Genomic DNA, 24,850 nt, shown 5'->3' with positions numbered 1-24,850 from the left:
GAATGCTTTATCCTATTTTATCAGACTGTTAATACGAGAAGCTCATTCCCATCTGAGTGAGGAAGACCAAGCTTTGCTGAAGGTAAGGACACACGAAGTTAGAGCCGTCGCAACTTCCGTGGCCTTTAAACAAAATAGATCTCTGCGAAGTTTAATGGACGCAACCTATTGGAGAAGCAAGTCAGTGTTCGCGTCTTTTTATCTTAAAGATGTCCAGTCTCTTTACGAGGACTGCTACACTCTGGGACCATTCGTAGCAGCGAGTGCAGTAGTGGGTGAGGGCTCAACCACTACAATTCCCTAATTTCATAACCTTTTTAATCTTTCGCTTGAAATGTTTTTATTGTTGTTTTTGGGTTGTCCGGAAGGCTAAGAAGCCTTTCGCATCCTGGTTGATTTGGCGGGTGGTCAGAGTCATTTCTTGAGAAGCGCCTAGATTAGAGGTTTTGATGAGGTCCTGTTGTATGGGTTGCAACCCTTGATACTTCAGATCCTAGGGGTCGGTCAGCATCCTGAGAGGATCGCGAGGCTCCGTAAGGAAGACGTACTTAAAAAGGCAGAGTAATTGTTCAAGTCGACTTCCTTACCAGGTACCTATTTATTTTGTTTTTGTTATTTTGATAACTTCTAAAATGAAATAAAAATTCTTAGCTCATAATAATGTAAACATATAGTGCTGGTCTCTACCCACCCCCCTGGGTGTGAATCAGCTATTATAATCACCGGCTAAGTTAAATATTGAAAAATGTTATTTTGATAATAAAATAAATTTTTGAATATACTTACCCGGTGATTATAAATTAAAGGACCCTCCCTTCCTCCCCAATAGAGACGCAGTGGAGCGAGGAGAAAATTGAGTTCTTTGTTTACATTGAGTACTGGGTATCTGGACGACAGATGGCGCTGTTAGGCACACCCGCAACCTGTGTAGCGATCGCTGGGGAATTTTACCTTAGAGTTGTCTGTCGAGCAACAGAGTTGCAGCTATTATAATCACTGGGTAAGTATATTCAAAAATTTATTTTATTATCAAAATAACATTTTAATCATATGGAAAGAAGTTGTTGTTTCCAGGCTGCTTGCTAAAGTTTTCTGGTGCTGTATTCTGTTTTGATTTGGGCTGTGCTTCCAGTTATCTTTGGCTTTGCTAGTTTCATTTAGTAATACATTCCTTAATTATTTCCTCCCCAGGGTGAAAAACAAAGTTTCAATCTCTGCTGCTTGCTTTGATATTACTCTAGGCATTTAGCATATATGGTGGTCCTGTTTACAATTTGGAGTGGTTTTCTTAGATTTTATGCTTCGTGAAACAAATTTTTGATACAACTGATAGATCTTCCCTCCTATTACTCCCTTATTGCAAGGTTCTATTGTACAGGAGGATTTGTGGACCAAAACAGTATGCGTTCAATAAGGAAGAGGTAAAAGACTGCATACGGGAGAACAGCCTGCTAAGCTACTTCAGAGTTGTTAGCACCACTATCCCGCCAGAAATCTATTATGAAACTAGTATATGTCCTAATAATCTATGTAGTTTGCTGGGCAGTTCAACTGCCCACTATTGGTGTGCTGTGCAAACTCTTGTTCAGTCTTCTATTTTTCTGAGAATTTGAACTGCCAGTAACCGCAGCATTTTACCCAGTACTGGATAGCTAACCCTGAATGGCATATTATGTAATTAAATTTACGAGTCCTTGTCATATTTTTAGGTACACTGGACCTGGATGAATGGGCACAATTCCTACACAAAAAACAGAAGATCTTTACAGATTTTGATCTTGTCAGAAAAGAAATTGATGAGGAAACCGCAAGAATAGCTGGCAACAATAAAGGAGTTTCAAATGATCCTATTCGTTTAAGAATATACTCTGATAAAGTTGTTAATCTTACAGTTGTAGATTTACCAGGCCTTACAAAGGTAAGAACCAAGTTTAATAGATTTCTATTTACAAATTATGCATTATTTTTTAATATATCATATTTGCATAGTACTGTATACATTAAGTTCCACAAATTTTTTATCATACAGAATTAGAGATTAGTTGTGACATTTCATTTTGATGCTTAGTGTTAGTATTAACTATTCTTATATTGAATACCATCAGTATCAGTTTTTTTTTTTTTTTGTATTGTTTAATTCAAGGTACAGTAGTCTTGATTTTTAAGCTTTTCATAACATTGAAAGAAGTTTTTAAATGTAAGCATAACCCATCTAATTTTATATAATGGTAGGTCTTTAAGACCTGTATTTTAATGTTGCCAAATGCATGTAAATTTTTAAATAATTCCTCTTTGGACTTAGGTTCCTGTAGGAGAGCAGCCAGAGGACATAGAAGCGCAAATTCGAGATATGGTGCTAGCATACATTGGGAATCCTAATTCCATAATACTTGCAGTGTCTTCAGCCAACATGGACATGGCTGTGTCCGAGAGCTTGAAGATGGCAAAAGAGGTAGATCCTGATGGGAGGAGAACCTTAGCTGTCATAACAAAGTTGGATTTGATGGATGCAGGTAAAGTTATCTATATTATAAATGTGCATGGTGTTGTTGAAGTGTACGCTACAGGCCCTTATTTGACAGTTTCATAAGAAAACTACTATGGGCAGATTGCTTTTCTTTATTGTTTATACGGTGTGCAGACAAAATGTCGACGGACAAAATGTCGAAAGGACAAAATGTCGAAAGGACAAAATGTCGAAAGGACAAATTATCGAAAGGACAAAATGTCGAAAGGTGTAGATCAGTGGTTCTTTCATTAATAATCTATTCATATTTGTATACATCATTCATGGATAGAGAATTATGATAAGAATATAATAAGGAAGTATTTAAAAAAAAAAAATAAAAATTCTAACATTTACTTAAAACACCATAAGATTATAAAATGTTGTATAAATATAACATAAAATTACAATTTGTGTGCTATTGCCTGCAAGTACTCGAGTAATTTTCACTGCTATAATTTTGTTCAAGCGGTCGTTTACTTGAGCGTATTTTTTGTTCCTCCTTCCAATAGTTTCCTTGAAAAACTTGCTCTAGAGCCATCTCCGTTGATGCTTGCTCCGAACGTAGTTTTTTCGAATCAGTTTATATTCTGTTGGGTGGATAATCGTTACCCTTCTCTTGAATGCACTGTGCCATCCCTCTAGCATGTTGTTTGTTCGAGATAGATCATTTGAGGTTCTTTCGTATACTGACCATGAGGAAACTTCAAACGTTGGCCTCCTCCTTCTTCCCCGCTGAATAATACCCATCCACGTCATCATTATTCATTAGAGCATGGCAAATGGTTGTTTTCTTAATAGTCGTCTGTTTGGGTATCGGTATTTTGGTTTCGGCAGTTATTAGAATCTTCCTCTATTCCTTCTTAGGAAGAGAGAGAGAGAGAGAGAGAGAGAGAGAGAGAGAGAGAGAGAGGAGAGAGAGAGAGAGAGAGAGAGAGAGAGAGAGAGAGAGAGAGAGGGGAGGGAGAGGAGGGAGGGAGGGAGGGAGGGAGGGAGAGAGAGAGAGAGAGAGGGAGGGAGAGAGAGAGAGAGAGGGAGGGAGAGATATATATATCGGTATTTTGTCCTTTCGACATTTTCTCTCGATATTTTGTCCGTCGACATTTTGACCTACCACCGTTTATACATTACTGTAGATTTAAAATAAGTACAGTATTGAGCGGTATTGAAGATAAAATTATGCCAACCAGCATTAATGTTAATTCTCTTTCGTTATTAATTAGAGAATGCCTTGACAAAATCAGGGCTTCAACATGGAATAGTCTGTTCAATGTCCTATGCTACGCAAGACGGCTCTTAAATTGGGGAATACTCTATCTCCCCTTTTAGCTGAATTTTTCTGATTTCTTTCTCAATTTCTCATTATCTTCAAGTTTTTCCATATTTTATCAGAATTTTCCATTCTGTCTGTCTCATGCTTCTTACTCAGTCTTTCCAAAGTCTTGATTATCGAGAAGAGATACTGTTGCTGAGATTTGTTGTGTTATTAAAGCCAATATCGGAAGTTGTGTTAATCTTATCAGTCCCCCAGTAGTGTCTGTACCCCAAAGGTGTCAATATGCTCTTTATATTAGTACCCTTGGGGGCAGAACTGTCATGAACTCCAGGGGTGGCCAATTTTATAGGAAAATTACTGTATTTCTAGTCTGCCTGCCAAGATTATTGAAGGGATGATTGTATTCTTACATTACATACACACTCATCAAGCAGGTTTGACCTATACTTTGGCCATGTTAAGTTAATAAAGTTAGTACAGAGGAAAAATTGGTGTCATTTGTGACAGGAATGAATTTCATAAACGGTCATTTGTGTCTTTTTAAGATTTTCATATTGTAAAAGCAACAAATATGTATAAATTAAGTGACAGCATTATTACCCATGGAAATGCTGATGACTCCTTGGTACAGATGACAACTTATGACACTAACCCTCTGGTGATCCCATTTGGAACAAATTCTTGGGTCCTTTGGCCAGATGGTACTACATTGGACCCTTCTTAGGTTATGGGTCATTTTTCATTTGCCTACTCGTACACCGAATAGGCTGGCCTACTCTTGATACATTCTCCTTTTTCATCACACACCTGACACCACTAAGCAAACCCCAAAAAAAATTTTCTTCACTAAAGGGGTTAACTACTGCACTATCATTTCTCAGTGGTTACTTTCCTTTTTGGTAAGGTTAGAAGAGAGACATTAGCTACAGTAAAGAACTCTTAAGAAAAGGATACTCCAAAATCAGACCATTGTTCTCTAGTCTTCGGTAGTGTCCAAGCTTGTGTACCATGGTCTTCCAGTTGTCTTGGGGTAGTTCTCTTGCTTGAGTGTAATAAATTTACCACTGCTTAGTTATTTATATTGTATTCAATAAATGCTTGAATTAAATATTCATCAAAGAATATGCAAGGATGGGAAGGGTACTTAAAATATTTTTGCAGCTGTCATAAGTGTGTCATTTTGTTTCACTGGAATCAGCAGTCACCATTTTTTTTTTCCATGAAACTACAGGTACCGATGCAATAGACATTTTATGTGGGAGAGTTATACCTGTGAAGTTGGGTATCATTGGTGTTGTCAATAGATCCCAGCAGGACATTATAGATAATAAAGTGAGTATACTATAAAAGTTCATCCTTTTTATATTTTTAAAATGATTCCCCTGAAGTGTTAATTATCTTAGTATGGTGTAGCATTTTAGGTTTTAGTGTATAAAAAATTACATTATTATAAATGAATCTCAGATAGAATTAATTTTTTTTATTTTGTACATAAGGTTTTTACAAAACTTTTGACCCTAGCACTCGGGGTTATGACATACTCGGTTGTCTATTCATGCATTAATGGTTTGTAGTTGGCCCTTGTGAAGTTCTTTTTGAGATATTTATTAGAATATGTTCCCTTTGAGATATTTATACAAGGCATTTTATTATTTTTTGTTGATATAGTTGTGAATCTTTTTAAAAATATAATTTGGATTTTGTAACGTGACATTACACATCATTGAAATATTTTAGGGTGAGTTTCATCAAAGCTTTGTTCCCAAATATATCTGAAGCAGTAATAATGATCACTTTATTTCCAACCATTTTCAGTCGATAAACGATTCTCTGCGAGATGAAGCGGCATTTTTACAGCGCAAATATCCAACGCTAGCTAATCGAAATGGAACTCCTTACTTAGCGAAGACCTTGAACAGACTACTCATGCATCATATCCGAGATTGTCTTCCAGAGTTAAAGGTAACTATAATTAGTGTTCTCAAAACTTCATTCCCTTATTCAATTGTAATTCTTTTGGAAATATAGTGACAACTTAGTTGTAATAGATATTTTCAGTATAATTAAGAATATTACATTTATTTATGAGGGTGGAAAAACCCCTCTTTTGTTCATAGTGTGCAAAATGATTTAAAAAGGAACTGAAAGGGCAGCGAGCATTTATGAATAAGATAAAATATACTATCAGTCAACCTTTGCTGACAGCCTTCTAGCTAAATTTTCCCCACCAGTACCTTATGTACTGTATGGCAAGATTGAAACATACAAAAAGTTAAGTTATAGCAATAAGTGTGCAGCTACAAATATACTAAATATACATAGTTACCTACCTTATCTATAGGTATTGCATTTGAGGACCTCTTGCAGATAGATCCTAGACTAGAGATGTTTATTTTGCTTATAGTTCTTGATATATACAAACATACATATACCAAGGCACTTCCCCCAATTTTGGGGGTAGCCGACATCAACAAAGAAACAAAAACTAAAGGGGACCTCTACTCTCTACGTTCCTCCCAGTCTAACAAGGGACTCAATCGAGTTTAGCTGGTACTGCTAGGGTGTCACAGCCCATCCTCCCACATTATCCACCACAGATGAAGCTTCATAATGCTGAATCCCCTACTGCTGCTACCTCCGCGGTCATCTAAGGCATCGGAGGCAGCAGCAGGGCCTACCAGAACTGCGTCACAATCGCTCGCCATTCATTCCTATTTCTAGCACGCTCTCTTGCCTCGCTCACATCTATCCTCCTATCACCCAGAGCTTTCTTCACACCATCCATCCACCCAAACCTTGGCCTTCCTCTCGTACTTCTCCCATCAACTCTTGCATTCATCACCTTCTTTAGCAGACAGCCATTTTCCATTCTCTCAACATGGCCAAACCACCTCAACACATTCATATCCACTTTAGCTGCTAACTCATTTCTTACACCCGTTCTCACCCTCACCACTTCGTTCCTAACCCTAATCGAGATACACCAGCCATACTCCTCAGACACTTCATCTCAAACACATTCAATTTCTGTCTCTCCATCACTTTCATTCCCCACAACTCCGATCCATACATCACAGTTGGTACAATCACTTTCTCCTTTAGAACTCTCTTTACATTCATGCCCAACCCTCTATTTTTTACTTCTCTCACACACTTCTAAATTTTTGATATATAATTTGACATATTTTGTAATTCTCATTAGTTTAAGTATTAGAGAAAAAACTGGAAATCCCATGATATAAAAGTTAAATAGTGCTGAAGTGGTTAAAAATACCATAAAATATTATAAGATCAACTTGACCCTTTCCCCTCCTCAAATGTCTCTCCTCAGGGGGATTAGTACTGTCAGTCTACCTCATGTGATGCACTGAAGCCATTATTTAAGATACTGAATGGCCTTGCATGTCCCATCATTGGGCTATCTAGCCCAAATTCATAAATCTATCTTTTAATATCTAAAAAATAATTTTCCTTATTTTAAGCCAAAGTCTTAGTAAGCCATTAGAGCGTATGAAAGGCTTTCCTTTGGCTTGCTGGAAATGATAAGTAGCCTCTGTTATTTAGCTATTTTTAAAAGAACTCCAAATCTTTTGTTCATGATGAGCCCTTTTACCTCATGCCATCATATGTTGCAGGTAATTTGTGATGTTAATCTATGCAAATGCAAGTTCAGTTTTGCATAGTAAAGTCATGTAAAACTAGTAATTTAAGTGAAATTTAGATAATTTTGGATCAAGGGTATACAGTATTTACATATTTTTCTAAGGTTTTTCTTGATTGTGGAAAATATTGATTAAGTTTGAGCATGCCAATAGTGAGGACAACAATGCTTTTGCGTCTGATAGAGAATCTGATGTATTCCTCTCATTTTTGTTAAATATCCCATTTCTTTCAGGTGCTTTGTATATGTCAGTGTATAATAGTGTCTTATTTGAATGTGACAAACTCTTGAAATGGGAATATGATTTCTAACTAAGTTTTCTTCTCTTTCCAGACTCGTGTCACCATGATGATGTCTCAGTTCCAGACACTCTTGAATAGTTACGGCGATGATGTTTCTGATAAAGCACAAACTTTACTGCAGATTATCACAAAGTTCAATGCAGCTTATTGTTCTACAATTGAAGGAACAGCCAGAAATATTGAAACTACTGAACTGTGAGTTAAATTGTTTAATTTATTGCTTTGCTGTTTCATTTTTATTTAAACTACTAAATGTTTACCAGACTTTGTAGATATTTTTTCCCCCTAAACATTGTGTTGGTGACCTTTTCCTAGGCTTTATCAATGATTTTAGGACAAGTGACTGTGGAAATTAGGAAATGTTCTACCAAAAGTCTTTGTCCCTTTGGTGACCTTGAAATATCATTGGAACGTTGTCTTACGTTTGAGGTCACTTGCTGATATATGGCTTGGAGAAATGGATTGGTGTTGGGCATCAAGAACATTATTTTGATTAACTTTAGTTCCTCCATCAGAGTTGTCTTCAAGGGCTGTAGGATGGGAAGGAGCATTTTCCATAAGCATTAGGACTTAGATTGGAAGGTTCTTGTCGGCAAGGTACTTTTTTATCTTGGAAGCAAATACTGTATGTCATTGGCTGCATTTTACTAAAAGAAATGCGGGTTACCCAAAACTCGTTGTTTGACTCCGACACCTACATAACATTCAGTTGCTTCTTTTGGACCTTGCAATTGTTAATTGCTTGTGGATTCTCTGAGTATTACGCAAGGAGAGGTTTGACTTTGCAATCCCCACTGGCTTTAGCACAGAATGGCAGGGTTAGATGATCTTTCAGAGCCTTGAGACAGGAAATTGTCTTATGTTTGGCATTAGTGAATATTTTCCTGGGTATTTTCCAAAACAAACTTGCTGCGGCACGTCACACTGAATCCACAAATTTTAAATATGGATATGAACGGTTCTGTTGCTTTGATGTTAAAGCTTGCAGCCTTACTACGTATGTCCCACAACACTGGATACTTTTTTTTTCTCAAAGTTTTCAAATCGGACACGACTCGCATTGAACGTTTCTTTTTCCAAGCCTACCTGACGTACCTCTCTTCATTTTAGAGGTCAGCATACTAAAACTTTCTTTTCTGTAAATTACTTTCTTGGTTATCGTATGTCCTGCTAACTGCTTCTCATTGATCCATATGAGAAGCATGTCCTTTACGATATCTAGAACTCGTAGTAGTTTCGTCAATGTGAGCTCCCCTTTCGCAGCATCAATTTGTGTGATTTCTTCTTTATTCAGGATTTTGCGTGTTGTGGATGATGTATGATAGTAGATTTTTGGCAGGTCAGCCACACCCATACCTATATCATGTTTCTCGGCACACTTCTTTTCTTCCTCAGGTGACCTAACTTCAGTTTTCCTCCTGGAGGCCTATGACGATGACAGTGACATTACTCCCCGGGCAAGCTATGAAAGAAGCCGTGACAGAGGTTTCTGCAGGATAGACAGTGATATTTCCCTCTTCTCCTTTTAGTGAGCTGCCTGTAATTAGTTGAGAACACTAACTATATGGTGTTAGGGATGCTATGGTTTCCCTTAAGATTGGAAGGCATCCCATAAATGCATAAGTTGCTACTATAGTCCATTTCTTTTAGCGATGCATATTTGCACCGACTCGCGGCGGTGCCCTTTTAGCTTGGAAAAGTTTCCGGATCGCTGATTGGTTGGACAAGATAAATCTAACCCATCAGCGATCCGGAAACTTTTCCGAGGTAAAAGGGCACCGCCGCATGTCGGTGCAAATATGCATCGCTAAAAGAAATAGACTATAGTACGGATACCAAGCCAGGATCTCCCCCCATCCACATACTTCACTGGCAGAAGAAATACTTGATGTAGGTCCTTTCATCTGTAGTACCAAGGGCGCAGACCTTAGAGACACCAATGATGACTTACTTGAAAGAGGAAGCAACCTTGCACTCTTTCCTCGAATAGTCCAATCTATTCAACTTCTGCTACACATGTGGCAGAGATAGAAGAACAGATGCACTGTATGGAGCAACATCGATAGCTAGAAAAATGGTTATCACCTTGTCTAATACAGTTGAAAACAATGCGAGACCTCAAGAGAACATTCCTGAGGGCACGCAACTAATTATCACACCCTCGCCTGTTGACGCTCACACCTCGGACAGAGCTCGTCAAGCTTTATTCACACACCCGTCGCTGTCACCTATAGATGCGCAGCATTACACTTGTCTATATGTGTACACCCTTTGGGCTGTTCTATGTATGCAAGCCCATCGTGATCCCCTATTGTGCACGAAACTATCACTCCCTCATCATGCTCGCCCTTAATGAGTGGCTCATCTTTCTCAACCTTAATGGAGCGCTTATTGAGTTGCTGTATTCTGAACACATTCTCTCCCCTTCATGCACAAATAAAGTGTTTACCTGTTCACATGCCTTGATTGCATGAATTATACTTTCCATTAAAGGTGTGATGTGCTCCATCATTGTACTCGACTGTGTGCGGCACACGGCTGTTTACACGCCTTCACCATGCTCAACTATTCATACGGCATTATTGTTATGATGACCTATGCGTGTCTGCTCTTCTCAAGCATTTGGTTCGATGGACCACGCACCACCAACAAAATGAAAACTTACAGCTTGAGATTGATAGCGAAAGTGATCCCTTGGCAAGTAATAATGATAATACAGGGTAATAATGATATCCTTGCGCATTCATCACACGAGGTACGCTCACCAAAATTTTTGCACTTGCCTAGATCTGGCGGCTCACTGCGCTCTCCAAAATAATTAGACCCTTTTAACTTATGCCAGTCGCTATTAATGGTTCGCGCCCACGCGTGGGATTCTCCACCAATCGGCTTGTAATTAGTGCTCGCTCTCCAGGAAGAGCAATAGGGCCCTCAAAGTATTGGGGATCCTTCAATGGAGGAATTTTCTCCTTGTCGCTCAAACTTCTTAACACACACACGCTCTCCTGCACGTTGGCACTCGTCCCATGCTGTGGACTCACTCCCTGGTGCGTGAGCACTCTTCATAGAACATGTGCTCATCTATTTGCGCAGTCCTCTTTAAAGAAGCTCCTTGTCTGAAAGACATGCCTTTCTGCCCTAGGATAATCTTTGCGCACATGCGCTTCCCTCAAGATGAGCTCAAAGGGGTTTAAGCACTCATCACGTGTAGCTCACCCTCCAGCCCGACCACTTCACATGCTTTTTCTCCAGTAGATGAGATACACCTGTGAATGCTAGGTCACCAAGTCCCCATCATATTAACAATCGATAACCACATGCTTTTTTATTATTTTTACTAGCTAAGCTGAAACCCTAGTTGAAAAAGCAGGATGCTCTAAGCCTAAGGGCTCCACCAGAGAAAATAACCCAGTTAGGAAAGGAAATAGATAAAATATATATGTAAAGTAATAAATAGAAAATACAGTAGAAATATCCTAAGATCAGTAAAAATGTTGAAATAAATCAGTCATATAAACTGAAGAGAGACTTATGTCAACCTGTTCAACATAAAAATAATCTTTTCAAGTTTGACCTAATAAATTTTCTCAGTCAATTGCCAGATTAGGAAGATCATTCCACAGTCTGGTCATAGCTGGAATAAAACTTCTAGGGTATTGAGTAGTGTTAAGCCATATGCTAGAGAAGGCAAGACTTAGAATTATCTCCATACCTTGTCATATGTAAAGGATGGAACATTCTGAGAAGATTTGAATGCAATTTTCTGTGATTATTGCTGTAGGAGTTGCTCAGCCGTGAGCCAAATCTTCTGACTACAGGTCTTGGACCTTTCCTCATTGTGGAAATTGAACGCATTCATGAGGAGCTTGGAGCATCTCGCCTGTCAAGAGAATCCAGAAACCTGCGGGGGATGTAACTGGACTCCTTAGGTCCCTTAAAGTGCCCCCTATGAACTGCTACAACAAATGTTGGACAAAGACCTCACTCTCATAAAGACTTTTCTCCTGCCGTTTGCCTTGGCAAAGAGAGTAGGGAAACTTCATGGTATTTTCCATGTTGTATCTCATTCTAAGGAATGGAGAAAGTTCTTTTTTACACTTATTGCATAGTTTGTAATGAAAACCCAGAATCCTGCTGTCGAGGATGACAGGTTTAAGTCTTTCTGCACCTCTTTCCTTAGGGATGCAACAGACAGTTCAGATGGGTTGGTTCTTTGTCCTGTGAGTGCTTAGATGCTACTTGAAGGTAACCCAGCCCTTCCAGCTGCAGATTCAAAATCTTTATTAGTCAGGCATTCATTTCCAGACTCAAGCCTTTAATATTTGTGCTACTGACAAGTTCTTGCAGAAAGAATGGCTTTCCTTGAAATCTTCCTTTAATCCTGCCACTACTGATAAAGATATTAAATCGGTGGCCTGCAGGGTTGAGTTTTTCTTCAAGTAGCGTCTACATTTTCTATAAATCATATATGGTTACATGAATGGATGACAACAAAAGTGCATCATAGAATCTTCCGAGGTTTAATGCATGTAGTAATCTTGGGATAGAGGAATATTTTATTGATTAATGAGTTGTTTTAGATTTGAAGTATGTTCAAAATTTAAAGTGCGTAATACCAATTTAAAATCATTATTATTCACAGGTGTGGAGGAGCTCGTATTTGTTATATTTTTCATGAAACATTTGGCCGTACCTTGGATAGCATCCACCCTCTTGCTGGTCTAACTCAAATGGACATTTTGACGGCTATTCGAAATGCAACTGGACCTAGACCAGCTCTCTTTGTACCTGAAGTAAGTTATCTTTTCTAAAATTCTTGCCACAAAAGATTTTATTGCAGAAATAGTAAAACAAAATTTTATTAGTCAAGTTTTTACTGTTTTGATAATATCTTGAATTGTTTTATTTGTGACCTTTGTTATTGACGGATATGAAAACAAATTTTGATTTCTTGTTCCTATCGGTAGTCATATAGCTATATCTTAAAATAAAAAATATGAAAGAGTAATTGAAAATTGTAATAACCGCCAAAACAAGGTGGCAGCACATCTACACATCTGCCCATAGAATGGAAACGTCATTTGCAACTCACTTTATTAATGTATAAGTGTTCCCAAAACAGTTTCTTTATTGTGACGGGGAATTTTACAATTGTTTAATTGGTTATTTAGTGTTGCGTCAGATTTTTTTTTTTACTCTATCATTTGATGGAAATTCTTATTATAACTTGGAAAGGATATCAGTTATGTCATTCAATGATTCTTTACCCTCTGAAACTGAAAGACCCAAGAGGGTAAGCACAAAGTTGGGAGATTAGGTAAGCACTTGGGTTGTTTGAACGGTATAGGCAAATATTGCTTTAGAGAGGATGGATGCAAGGAGTGTTCAGGTTGGTCTTCATACCAGAATAAGGGTAGTAGAGATAGAAGACAAGCTATAAAGGTTTGGGATGTTAGCCTTGCTAGCAAAGATAAAATTAATTCAGATACTACTCCTATAACAATTCCATATACTGTACTGTTACTCATGCAACTTCTACTAAAAGCTCCCATAGTTTTTATTCTAGACACTGTTATGAGTGCTATGATGGTATGAGCCCAGGAGATTAAAGCTATTACTTAATGACATTTCAAACACCCCAATAATGATTTGCATTTGAGAAGGAAGGGTAAGGTGCCTGTGCCTCTCTCAAGGACTTGTCAACATCTGTACATCAACCTATACAAAGACTGATAAGGTGAACAGGTAATGGACACAAGGATATGCTTGCCATACTCTGTTCTTTGACACTAAATCGCAGCGACTGTCAAAGAACGAACCTTTCTCAATCACATTTTAGATCCCATAAATTATGCTAAATATGCCTATGGGCACATCAAGAATAGACTAATGATGCTTCTCGTGAAAGTAGGTTAGTTATTTATATTTTTGTTGAACTTCTGAATACATACATTTCCTTATGGCGGGGTAGTAAACTAAAGTTTCTTAGAAGGGTAGTTACTTCTTTCCTATACAGAGAAGAGTATTGGAGGAAACGATAACAGAAGGAAATACAGAAGTGGAAATGAGAATTAGAACACTGAGGAGGATGGAAGAGTCAGAGGACATGGAATCTTCTTTGAACATGAAAGCAGCAATGGTCACTGGGAAAGAAACCAGCTGAAGCAGTGAAAGCTTTGTATTAGAGAAAAAGGGGAGAAATTTGACACCATTATTCAACTTAAAATCTTATGTTCATAAGAATTTTGATAAGAAAACTTTTAGCCAAGCAGTGAATCATACTTTAGAAGGGTCTCCCTCTAGAGAGGAAGCAACTAAAATCTTTGCTTATGGTAAGTTGCTGGAAGGACTAAGATCTAGGTATCCTTAGACCTTTCTTACCCCAAGTGCATCTAATCCAGCTACTTTGCTCCATAGAGCATTTATTCAAGAAACAATGATTGACAAAATTGGTGAAAGCACATTGTCATGAACACTTATGACAAAATTACCTGCTTTTGGAAAGGAGATTGAAATTCAACCAAGGTTTTTACATTTTTGTTCCATATAAGAAGAAAGTGTTATGAGGTGGGAGATTGACTGAGCTGCCTGACTGCCTCCACCGACATAGACCTCTCTAGTATAGGTGATCAGTTTAGGGGAATTTCTTTTATCGGCCAATTTTTTTCCCTCGGTTCTATTCTAAGACGGAGCAAATGACTTACCAGCGTTTACAATCTGCCTGTGTAAGTGGATGTCTCTCCTTGTTTTAGCTGTTGAGTTGATTTTTCTAATACTGATTTAAACCTCTGGTTTTAAGATAGTTATGTGAATACTTGGTAAGTGTCAAAAAAGATATTTTATGAAAATCTTATTTTGGTTGAAATCCTGTATTTTTGTAAATCCATAGCTATATGCTGGCTGCTGTTCAAGAAATTGTCTAGTAAATTATGTACATAATTTTCAGTTTTGTTAGAATTGTACTTACGAGGTGTTTTTCTTTTTTATCCAAGATTTTTAACATTATTCCTATCTACTGTATTTTTTCTGTTAAGTCATTCCCAGTTCAGAATGCTATTTCAAGCATTTTATTTTCCTCCGAAATGTTTGGATTCTGAATCAATTACTCCTCCATTTTACTGCTTCAAGTTTTCTTCTGCATTGTTAAGATTTTGATTCCACATGTATCAAAATTTTCTGAATCCACATGTATCAAAATTTTCTGAATCCACATGTATCAAAATTTTCTGATTTCACATATATCAAAATTTTCTGATTCAAACATTTTATTTTTTTCCGCAGTCATTACTGATTTTTTTTCAAACAACATTTGCTATTTCAAACAAATTTTAATTTCTTCTGCAGTGTGTAGGTTATTGCTTTCTCCACATTTTGTTATTCCAGAAATTTTCTTTTCCTCTGCTATGTTTAGATACTGATTTCATTCCTTTTAGGATTTTCTCCTTGACATTAAAACATTTATTAATTTATTCAAAGGGTATTTTATATATTTAGGGTCATAATTTGATATTTTTCTAGTTGATACGATTCTTTTTAGGTGTCCTTTGAACTCTTAGTCAAACGGCAGATTAGACGCCTTGAGGAGCCTTCGCTGCGTTGCATTGAACTCGTCCACGAGGAAATGCAGCGCATCATACAGTTTTGTGGGACTGAAGTTCAGCAAGAAATGCTCAGATTTCCAAAACTGCATGAAAAAATTGTTGACGTTGTCACACAGCTTTTACGTAGAAGACTTCCGCCAACCAATTCCATGATAGAAAATTTGGTGGCAGTTGAATTGGCATACATTAATACAAAACACCCAGATTTCATAAGAGATGCCTCCATGGTGTCTAACATTACAAATGAAGAGGAGAAAGTACGGAACATTCCAGTACGCAGGACTCATGAGTATGACATGAGGGACCAACCAAAGGTAAGTTGTCATCCATTAGTTTATTTGGTTTAAGTTAGACCAAGAAAGTTCAATTTTCCTTTAGGATTTAAACTGTAAAGTTTATTATTGTGTAAAAGCTTATGCTTTATATGAGAAAGTATTAACTGCTTCAGTAAAATGGTTTACAGTAGAGGAATATAAGGGGGTGATGTCTTCTTTTCCCATTACTGAAAAACTTTTGGAATGCCTATTTCATGAAATAGCAATCTGTGCTTTTCTTTTACCACTGTTCATTATCTCAGAAATGCATGGAAAATGGAAAATGCTTGTCTTATGTCATGTCTAAGGTTTTACATTATTTTTAAAGACTTTGAGTAGTGAAATGTAAGATGAGCTTGTATATTGAATTTCTGATAGTGCCATGGCAGTGAGTAGGGTTAGGTGTTATGAGAAATTAACCATTTTACAGCCAGGAATTTTTACTTCAATAATTAGTTTCCATCTATTAGTAGGAAATGTTCACAAAGTAAAACTGCTGTATAGTCCTATGGAAAGTAAATTTATTCATATATATATAATTTTTTAGAAGTCTTTGCTAATAGTTTCTGTACTAAGATGAATTTAGATATCCCAGGAAAGGTTGAAAAATAGGTACCCATTTTATTTTTGGTGGAAAATTGTTAGTGATTCTATTGACATTTTCTTTTTCCCATAAATCATGACACTTCATTAAAGTACAATGCACTATTTGGATTACGTACTTACATCAATTGTGATAAGACGGAAAATTGCACAAAAAATATCAAGGGAGTTTTTCGTTTGTAATCACTGTACATACTGTATTAATATAATTTTAAGAATTTCTACCTAGCTTTGAAAATAAATGCAAGGCTTGAGTGAATGGCCAAATCTTTACAAAAGTAAAAAATCATGATAGAAGATGGAAACCAAGTCTGGTACTTGGTTAGTATTTAAAGTTACCTGAGCCAGTTACATACCATAGCTATCAGTGAGTTTTACCCATCTGTCTGGCCTACCAGTGATAAATATAACTCATTGTTGTGCAAGGTGTGTACCTTTTCCAGGTAACACCATAGTTACTGCTGTAAGTGCTTAAGTACCAGTTTTATAATTGTGTGGTATCACCCTTGGGAGTCTCCATTTTGATCTCCGTGTAGGGTGGGAATTTTCGACGTATAGCATATGTTTACTTTTTTATTTTCATCATAACTACTACTACTACTACTACTACTACTACTACTACTACTACTACTACTACTACTACTACTACTACTGCCCTTGTCGGAAAAGCATGATGCTATAAGCCCAAGGGCTCTAACAAGGAAAAAAGCCTAGTGAGGAAATTACGTAAAGAAATAAACTACTTTGCAAGAAAAGTAATGAACAATTAAAAAGTTTTTAAAGAACAGTAATATTCATATTCCACAGATTAGGAAGATCATTCCACAATTTGGTCATAGCTTGAATGGAACTTCTAGAATGCTGTGTTGTATTGAACTTTAAGATGGAGAAGACATGACTATTAGAATTATAGGTAGTAGGTTAGCCATGGCACCAGCCACCCATGGAGTTACTACCGCTAGTGTCATTGGGTCCTTTGACTGGATAGACAGTACTACATTGGATCTTTCTCTCTGTTACGGCTAATTTTCCCTTTGCTTACACATACACCAAATAGTGTGGCCTATTCTTTACATATTCTCCTCTGTCCTCATACACCTGAGAACACAGGCTACTAAACAGTTCATATTTGCTGTGGGGTTAACTACTGCACTGTAATTGGTCAGTGGCTACCTTCCTCTTGGTAAGTGTACAAGAGAGACTCTAGCAATGGTAAGTAGCTCTTCTAGAAGGACACTCCAAAATCAAACCTTTGTTCTTTAGCATTGGGGAGTGCCATAACCTCAATACCATGGTCTTCTACTGCCTTGAGGTAGAGTTCACTTTCTTGAGGGTATACACTGGCATACTCATCATCATCTCCTCCTACACATAGTGATGCAAAGGGCCTCGGTTAGATTTCGCCAGTATTCTTTATCTTGAGCTTTTAATTCAATACTTCTCCAATCATCATCTACTTTGCACTTCTTAATCCTCAGCCCTGTATGCCTGGGTCTTCCAACTCTTCTAGTGCTTAATTGAGTCCAGCTGAACATATGGTGAACTAATCTCTCTTGTGGATTGCAAAGTGTGCCCAAATCATCTCCATCTAGCCTTCATCATGATCTTGTCCACATATAGCACTAGAGAAATCTCTCTTATAGTCTTTCTAATCCTGTCCTACCATCTAATTCCCAATATCCTTCTGAGGGTTTTGTTCTCAAATCTACTCAATCTATTGGAGATCGTTTCATTGTCATACCGTGAATCATGTCTATAGAGTAACAGCGATCTCACCAAACTGATATATAGTCTGGTTTTTATATGTAATTTCAGGCGATTGAATTTCCAAATTTTACTTGACCTAGCCTTTGATTTGCTTTTTTCAATTTATTTGATTTCCAAATTTTACTGAGCCTAGCCATCTGGCACACTTATTGTAATATATGTAATTTCTCTTTCTCATGTTTTTTGAAGTTTTAATAGTTTATATATGAAAGAATTATTTTAATGTTACTGTTCTTAAAATATTTTATCTTGATTGTTAATTACTTCTCTCCTAGTTTATTTCCTTATTTCCTTTCCTCACTGGGTTATTTTCCCTGTTGGAGCCCTTGGGCTTATAGCATCTTGCTTTTCCAACTAAGGTTGTAGCTTAGCAAGTACAATAATATTAATGATAATAGATATTATTATTATTATTATTATCCAAGCTACAACCCTAGTTGGAAAAGCAAGATGCTATAAGCCCAGGGGCTCCAACAGGGAAAAATAGCCCAGTGAGGAAAGGAAATAAGGAAATAATTAAATGAAGAGAACAAATTAACAATAAATCATTCTAAAATAAGAAACGACGTCAAAACAGACATGTCATATAATAAACTATCAACAACATCAAAAACAAATATGTCATAAATAAACTATAAAAAGACTATGTCCGCCTGGTCAACAAAAAAGCATTTGCTCCAACTTTGAACTTTTGAAGTTCTACTGATTCAACTACCCGATTAGGAAGATCATTCCACAACTTGGTCACAGCTGGAATAAAACTTCTAGAGTACTGCGTAGTATTGAGCCTCGTGATGGAGAAGGCCTGGCTATTAGAATTAACTGCCTGCCTAGTATTACGAACAGGATAGAATTGTCCAGGGAGATCTGAATGTAAAGGATGGTCAGATTTGTGAAAAATCTTATGCAACATACATAATGAACTAATTGAACGACGGTGCCAGAGATTAATATCTAGATCAGGAATAAGAAATTTAATAGACCGTAAGTTTCTGTCCAACAAATTAAGATGAGAATCAGCTGCTGAAGACCAGACAGGAGAACAATATTCAAAACAAGGTAGAATGAAAGAATTAAAACACTTCTTCAGAATAGATTGATCACCGAAAATCTTGAAAGACTTTCTCAATAAGCCTATTTTTTGTGAAATTGAAGAAGACACAGACCTTATATGTTTCTCAAAAGTAAATTTACTGTCGAGAATCACACCTAAAATTTTGAAAGAGTCATACATATTTAAAGAATAGCTAGTATTACAAGGAGTATGGTACTATCTGGGAAGATCTGGATGTACAGGATGGTCAGAGTTATGAAAAACTAAAGGAGCATGCATAAAGAACTAACTGAACAGTACCAGAGATAGAGATCAGGAATAAGAAATTTAATAGCCTGCAAGATTTTCTCTTAAAAATTAAGAAAAGTTAGCATTTGAAGACCAAAACAAGGCAATATAAAGTATGTCACAATTCTTCAGAATAGATTGATCACAAAAAATATTACTATCTCAATAAGCCAATGTTTTTCATAATTGAAGAAGAAACGGACCAAATTTGTTTCTCAAAAGTAAATTTGCTATCAAGAGTCGCATCTAAAATTGAAACAGAGAGTAACAACATCTACATATGCAATAAGCTTGTTTTCTAGGCCAAACCACATGTCATATGTAAATAGTTTGAAAAGTAATGGGCAGAGAACACTGCCTTGAGAATCGCCAAATATCGCATTCCCATACTCCCTATTGTGCCCATCAACAAATTTTTTTCGCGTTTTATGTATTACTAAAAAATTCAGTAATGATGCCAAGAAAAGGCTTACATACTCCAGACTGTTTTGAGTTTGAAAGCAAGAGCCCCACGATTAACACAGTCAAAAGCAGCAGTTGAATCAAGGCCAGTCTTATGAACTAATTGATCACAATCAAGGGATTTCCGTACAGCATTAGAGATCGTAATAAGGGCGTCGCATGCTCTGAGACCTTTGCGGAAGCCAAACTGCAAACATTGTTACCTTCAGCATACCTATTTAGAAGTTTTGCAAAAAGACATGCAAAATCTTGAGATATGGAAGGTTATGGAAATTGGGTGGTAATCAGCTGGACTAGCACAAACACAAACACAAACACACTTGCATAATGAATAACATTACCAATTTTCTGACAAGTGCTGTAAAAACCTCTTGCCAACTTGTTAATGGCAATCCACAAAAACGAAAGAAAGGAAAAGATATTTCATTTAAATGTGAGAGTTTTGTGTGAAGTTTTTAGTGACAGATTGTCTTATCTGTGCAAGAAGCTTGTTTTCATTGTTCAGTAGCTGTTCTTCAATGGCTATTCAGTGATTCAGGGTTATTTAGCAAATATATTTTCATAACTTGGTGTAGCATTTAAACTTGGATTGTAGCATCCCGCAAATATTGTTTGCCGTCGTCTCTTGTCCAGAAATCTTATTTATTGATGAGATTAGGATTTGCCACCACTCATCATTCAACATTTAATATATATATATATATATTTATATATATATATATATAATCTATATTTATATATATATATATATATATATATATATATATATATATATATAAAATATAATTATAATGTATATTTATATATATATATATATATATATATATATATATATATATATATATATATATATATAAAATATAATTATATTTATATATATATATATATATATATATATATATATATAAAATATAATTATATTTATATATATATATATATATATATATATATATATATATATATATATATATATATATATATATATATAGAAATTTTAGTATAATTAATCTTTGAGGGAGGTAGGGACTTACATTTATCAACTCTTAAATGAATGTCTTAATGATTATTTTATCCAGTACAGATGAATATGGTAAGTTTTAATTGGAATTAGCAGCAGATAAGAAGAGTGTGTGTGTTTTGTGTTTGGCCAGTTTTATCTTCAAATTGTAGATAAGAATTTAAGTCTTAGAAATAGTGTATGTTATTTATAGCAATGCTGCAGTGTGTGTACAATGTTTACAGATTTTCCCTCATTCACATATACCATTGAACATTAAGTGTCTCAGCGGTATTTTTCAGTATTGTAAAAATTGTATACAGATTGCTGAAGTTTTAACTGTGCTGTTTGGTGCTAAAATACTGTAATTATTGAGCTAAAGTTTCAATTTTCTCTGCTTGTAACCTTTTCGTTTACTTCAGTGCCCTTTAATCGATGTGCTTGTTATTTCTGATAAGTGTTTTAGTTTTAATATTTTAAATTACTGTACTAATAATTTATTGATTTTACAAGGCAGAATTTTATTTGACATTGATGTTGATGTTTTGCATAGTTGAATATAAGTTTTCTTTTAAAGGACTTGATGGTAGATGGTTACATGGATCCCATAGTGAGACAGGTAAATTGTTATCAGTCACATGTGTAAGGGTATTGGATGCTTCTAAAGATGCTTTTGTGCTTCATAATTTAATAATACTAGATATGCTTCTTTTATGTTGACTAAACCTTATTTTTTTTTTTTTTTGGTTAATTGATAACTAAAAAATTAGAGGAAGGTTTTTCTTTATTTTGTCTTGTATTTACTAGCATAGTTTTTTAATACCTTATAGTGGGTTACGGCTTACATACATTCTTGTCATGCAAAATTCACAAGACGGTGGTGAGAATTCATTGCAGCATCAGTTTCACAAGCTGCATTGCTTTCTGCCTGTTACTTATCATCTGTTCCCTTTTCTCTCCTTGTAAGCTGTCTCTTCTCTAACTTTAAATTGCTAAAATAGGATTCCATGGTCTTGAGAGTAATTTTTATATTTTTTTTTTAATTAGTAAGTTGAATTCTTTTGAATTAGTGAATTAGTACTGAAACCTTTTGGTTTATGTAAGGGCCATTTATGAATATTTTACATAATTAAGCCTCTAGTAGACGGTGTTTGGTGTGTGTGTAAGGCTTCTTATGTTGGTATGAATTGAAGGTGTAATTGGTGTTTTTTATTATATTGTAGATGATAAAAAGTCAGTTTTATTTTTAGAAGAAACCTTGATGTTGGAGCAGTTGTAAAAAAAAATGTATTTTTAAGGTGGTATTTATGTTGTCATGTAAAACTGGACCAGCTTGCATCTTGATCACTGTTGAATTGACCATCCCTCAAGTTCTTTCAATGGCAAAGATAAAACGGCATAGTGTAGAAATGAATTATATGTTTGAATTGCACTTTTTCCCAACTGAATTCAGTATGTCTGAGAGCATGAGATCACATTCTTTCTTCTTGTTATCAGATGTGCTGTACAAAGGAAGTCAGTTATACAAAGGAATGCTAATTTAGATTTATAGTCTTAACAAACACTTGAAATTTTAGGCTTTCCTTTTTAGGCCAGATCGAGGTGGCTGTTTTGGTGTATGAATTGTAGGTATAGATCATTAGATGGTAGTATTCTATTTTCTAATTTCGTAGTAGAGCCCTGTAGTTTGGTTTTCATGTGGCATCTTTAATTTTTGCAGCCTAATTTTCATGTGGCATAAGGAGTTTATGGCTAAGAATTGATAGTTGAAAGTCAAATCTTATTTGATTCACAGTGAATTATGGACTGTTCTTAATTGGGTGATGTGCAACCATATTCACATAATGAAAATCTTGATGTTTTACAAGTCCTACCTTCTGTTAGAATAGTCCATGTGTAAATATACCCTCCTACTTCATTTTTGTTTGCAAGCTGGTGTTATTGTTGTGTGTTGCTTGAGTAGATATAGAGGCATTTATGTTTTGTCTTTTTGAAAGAGGCCTGCCCTGTAAAAATTAAGGTTTGTGATGTGGTGATCTAGTAAAACTGCCAAATGATCCCTTGTCTAGATTATGTTTATGAAACAATTAGCTTTTTTTACATACTGATCTGCATTAAAAGATTAAACTTTTCATCGTGGTATTCTATCAGTAAGTTTGTTCAAGATGTGTCTGGCTCTTGAGTTTTATTACACTAAACTATTGTCCTTTTTATGGTTATTTAAATTGAGTAAAAAGTCTACATTTATCTGACTGCTCTTTATTTTTACATAAATAATTATAAATCACCTTACCTTCTTGTGTTATGAGTTGATTTAATCTATATGGGATTATTTGGCAATTCCTTATTGGTAAGATGAATCTCTTACTTAGAGAAAATATGAATGAAGTACAGTACTATAGTTTTACAGTAAAATTGTAGTAAGGGCAGAACTACAGTTTTGCATGGTTATTTTTGGAATTTCAATAGAGAATTACATATAGCAGTATTTTAGCATGTACATGTAGTTTAGATTGTGTATTGCATGCCTCGTTGTCCTTTTAGTGTATTTTTAGGTGTGTACAGTATACTGTTAGGTACAGTATTTTTTTTCACTTTGCATCTTTAATATACATAGCAAAATAATGTATCATTACATTCCTGGTGCCTTTTTTATTTGCTTTAAATGTTTGTGTTGCTTGTCCTTTATTATGTTAGGCTGTAGATATTAGGTTCAGAGTTATCAGAACAATACCTGTATACATCTGGTTGAGCTGTAGTCAAGTCCAGAAAGAAATATCTTTTGCCTTCATACTTGATCCAGCCATTGAGGTAAAGACTGGATAAGATGTAGGACTGTTTGTTACTTGTAAGATTGGTACTATTTTGTTCAAGTTGTTGCAAATGTCAAAATTGATGTGCTGTCAAATTTTCCTTAACCATACCAGAGGGTTTTTCTCTTGATTTCATAATCATTTACCATAAACATTTTAACCCAGTTCACTTGTTTATGTTCTGTAAGTTGTGGTGTCTAATTTGATGTTTTATTTGCATTCTTTCTCTGGGATGGCATTATCGATGTATCCGTGATGTGAGTTTCCTGTGACTTGAACGTAGCATGCTGTCATTATGTCGTTTATTCCAGTTCATTAACTATCTTGCTAGACTTTCTTTTTATGGAGATAGCCGAAGTAGGATGAAAACTGGAAGTGCCTTGTAAAGACTTAGTTGTCAAATATGATTTTCCAATTTTGATGTAGCATTTTCATTTTTTTGTATTTTTGCAGTTACCAAGATAGCCATATGAGTTTAACTTTATCTTGTATTCTCAGTTGCTTCATTTTAATAACCAGTTACAAAAGGTAGGTTTAGCTATCTGAGAATTTGTAGAGAGATGTTGTCATATAAATTACTTTTACGATTTGTAAGTTCTCTAAATCACTAGGAATGTTAACTTGTGGTGACTTCTGTATTTTTTTATTTTATTTATATGATGGTTGTATCCAAAATCTTTGAGGGAATTTTACCTTGTGTCACATGAACAAGCGGCCATTTAGCTGTTTTAATGAAGTCTTGAATAGGTAGCCATTTGGCATTCATGCTAGCCAACTCTTGAACGGACAGCCATTTGGTTATGATAGTCTTTAATAGGCTGTCATTTGGCTATATTAGCAGAGTCTTGAATATGCTGTAATTTAGTTATATATGCAAACTCTTTAATAAGCAGCTATTATACAGCATGTTAGCAGTCTTGAACATGTTTCCTTTTGGCAATCAGGTTAGTCAAGTCTTAAAAGCAGCCATTTAGCTAACATATTAAGCAAGTCTAGGTTAAACTTCCCAATGATACTTGGTTGAAATTTGAGTGTACATTTCCCTTTGTCATACGTCTTATGTACTTCAGTCTAATGTATACAGTATGACTTTTAGTGACACTTGCTTTCTACTGTACAATTATCTCTGCTGGCACTTTATTTTCCTGCTTCATATTTGTTTCCATACTGTATTTCCACCCTTTAAATTCTGTTGTGCTAGGCAAG

The 24,850-nt window shown here is 35.7% G+C and overlaps 1 protein-coding gene across 6 annotated transcripts in view; it reads left to right on the top strand.

The window, feature by feature from the left end:
• Positions 1-24,850, top strand: part of Drp1 (dynamin related protein 1) — a 71,808-nt gene that overhangs the window by 12,816 nt on the left and 34,142 nt on the right. For 5 of the 6 annotated variants that reach the window (XM_068385749.1, XM_068385747.1, XM_068385750.1 and 2 more), the window contains exons 3-10: positions 1,710-1,918; positions 2,303-2,513; positions 5,014-5,114; positions 5,598-5,744; positions 7,777-7,940; positions 12,388-12,538; positions 15,283-15,660; positions 21,409-21,450. In XM_068385749.1, the coding sequence (XP_068241850.1) occupies positions 1,710-1,918; positions 2,303-2,513; positions 5,014-5,114; positions 5,598-5,744; positions 7,777-7,940; positions 12,388-12,538; positions 15,283-15,660; positions 21,409-21,450 (1,403 nt within the window). The remainder of the gene's footprint in view (positions 1-1,709; positions 1,919-2,302; positions 2,514-5,013; positions 5,115-5,597; positions 5,745-7,776; positions 7,941-12,387; positions 12,539-15,282; positions 15,661-21,408; positions 21,451-24,850) is intronic. The other variant, XM_068385752.1, reaches the window with a different exon arrangement.

The sequence above is a fragment of the Palaemon carinicauda genome, chromosome 13 (genome assembly GCF_036898095.1).
Source record: "Palaemon carinicauda isolate YSFRI2023 chromosome 13, ASM3689809v2, whole genome shotgun sequence".
Classification (NCBI taxonomy): domain Eukaryota; kingdom Metazoa; phylum Arthropoda; class Malacostraca; order Decapoda; family Palaemonidae; genus Palaemon; species Palaemon carinicauda.
This window is presented reverse-complemented; position numbering and strand designations above follow the sequence as displayed.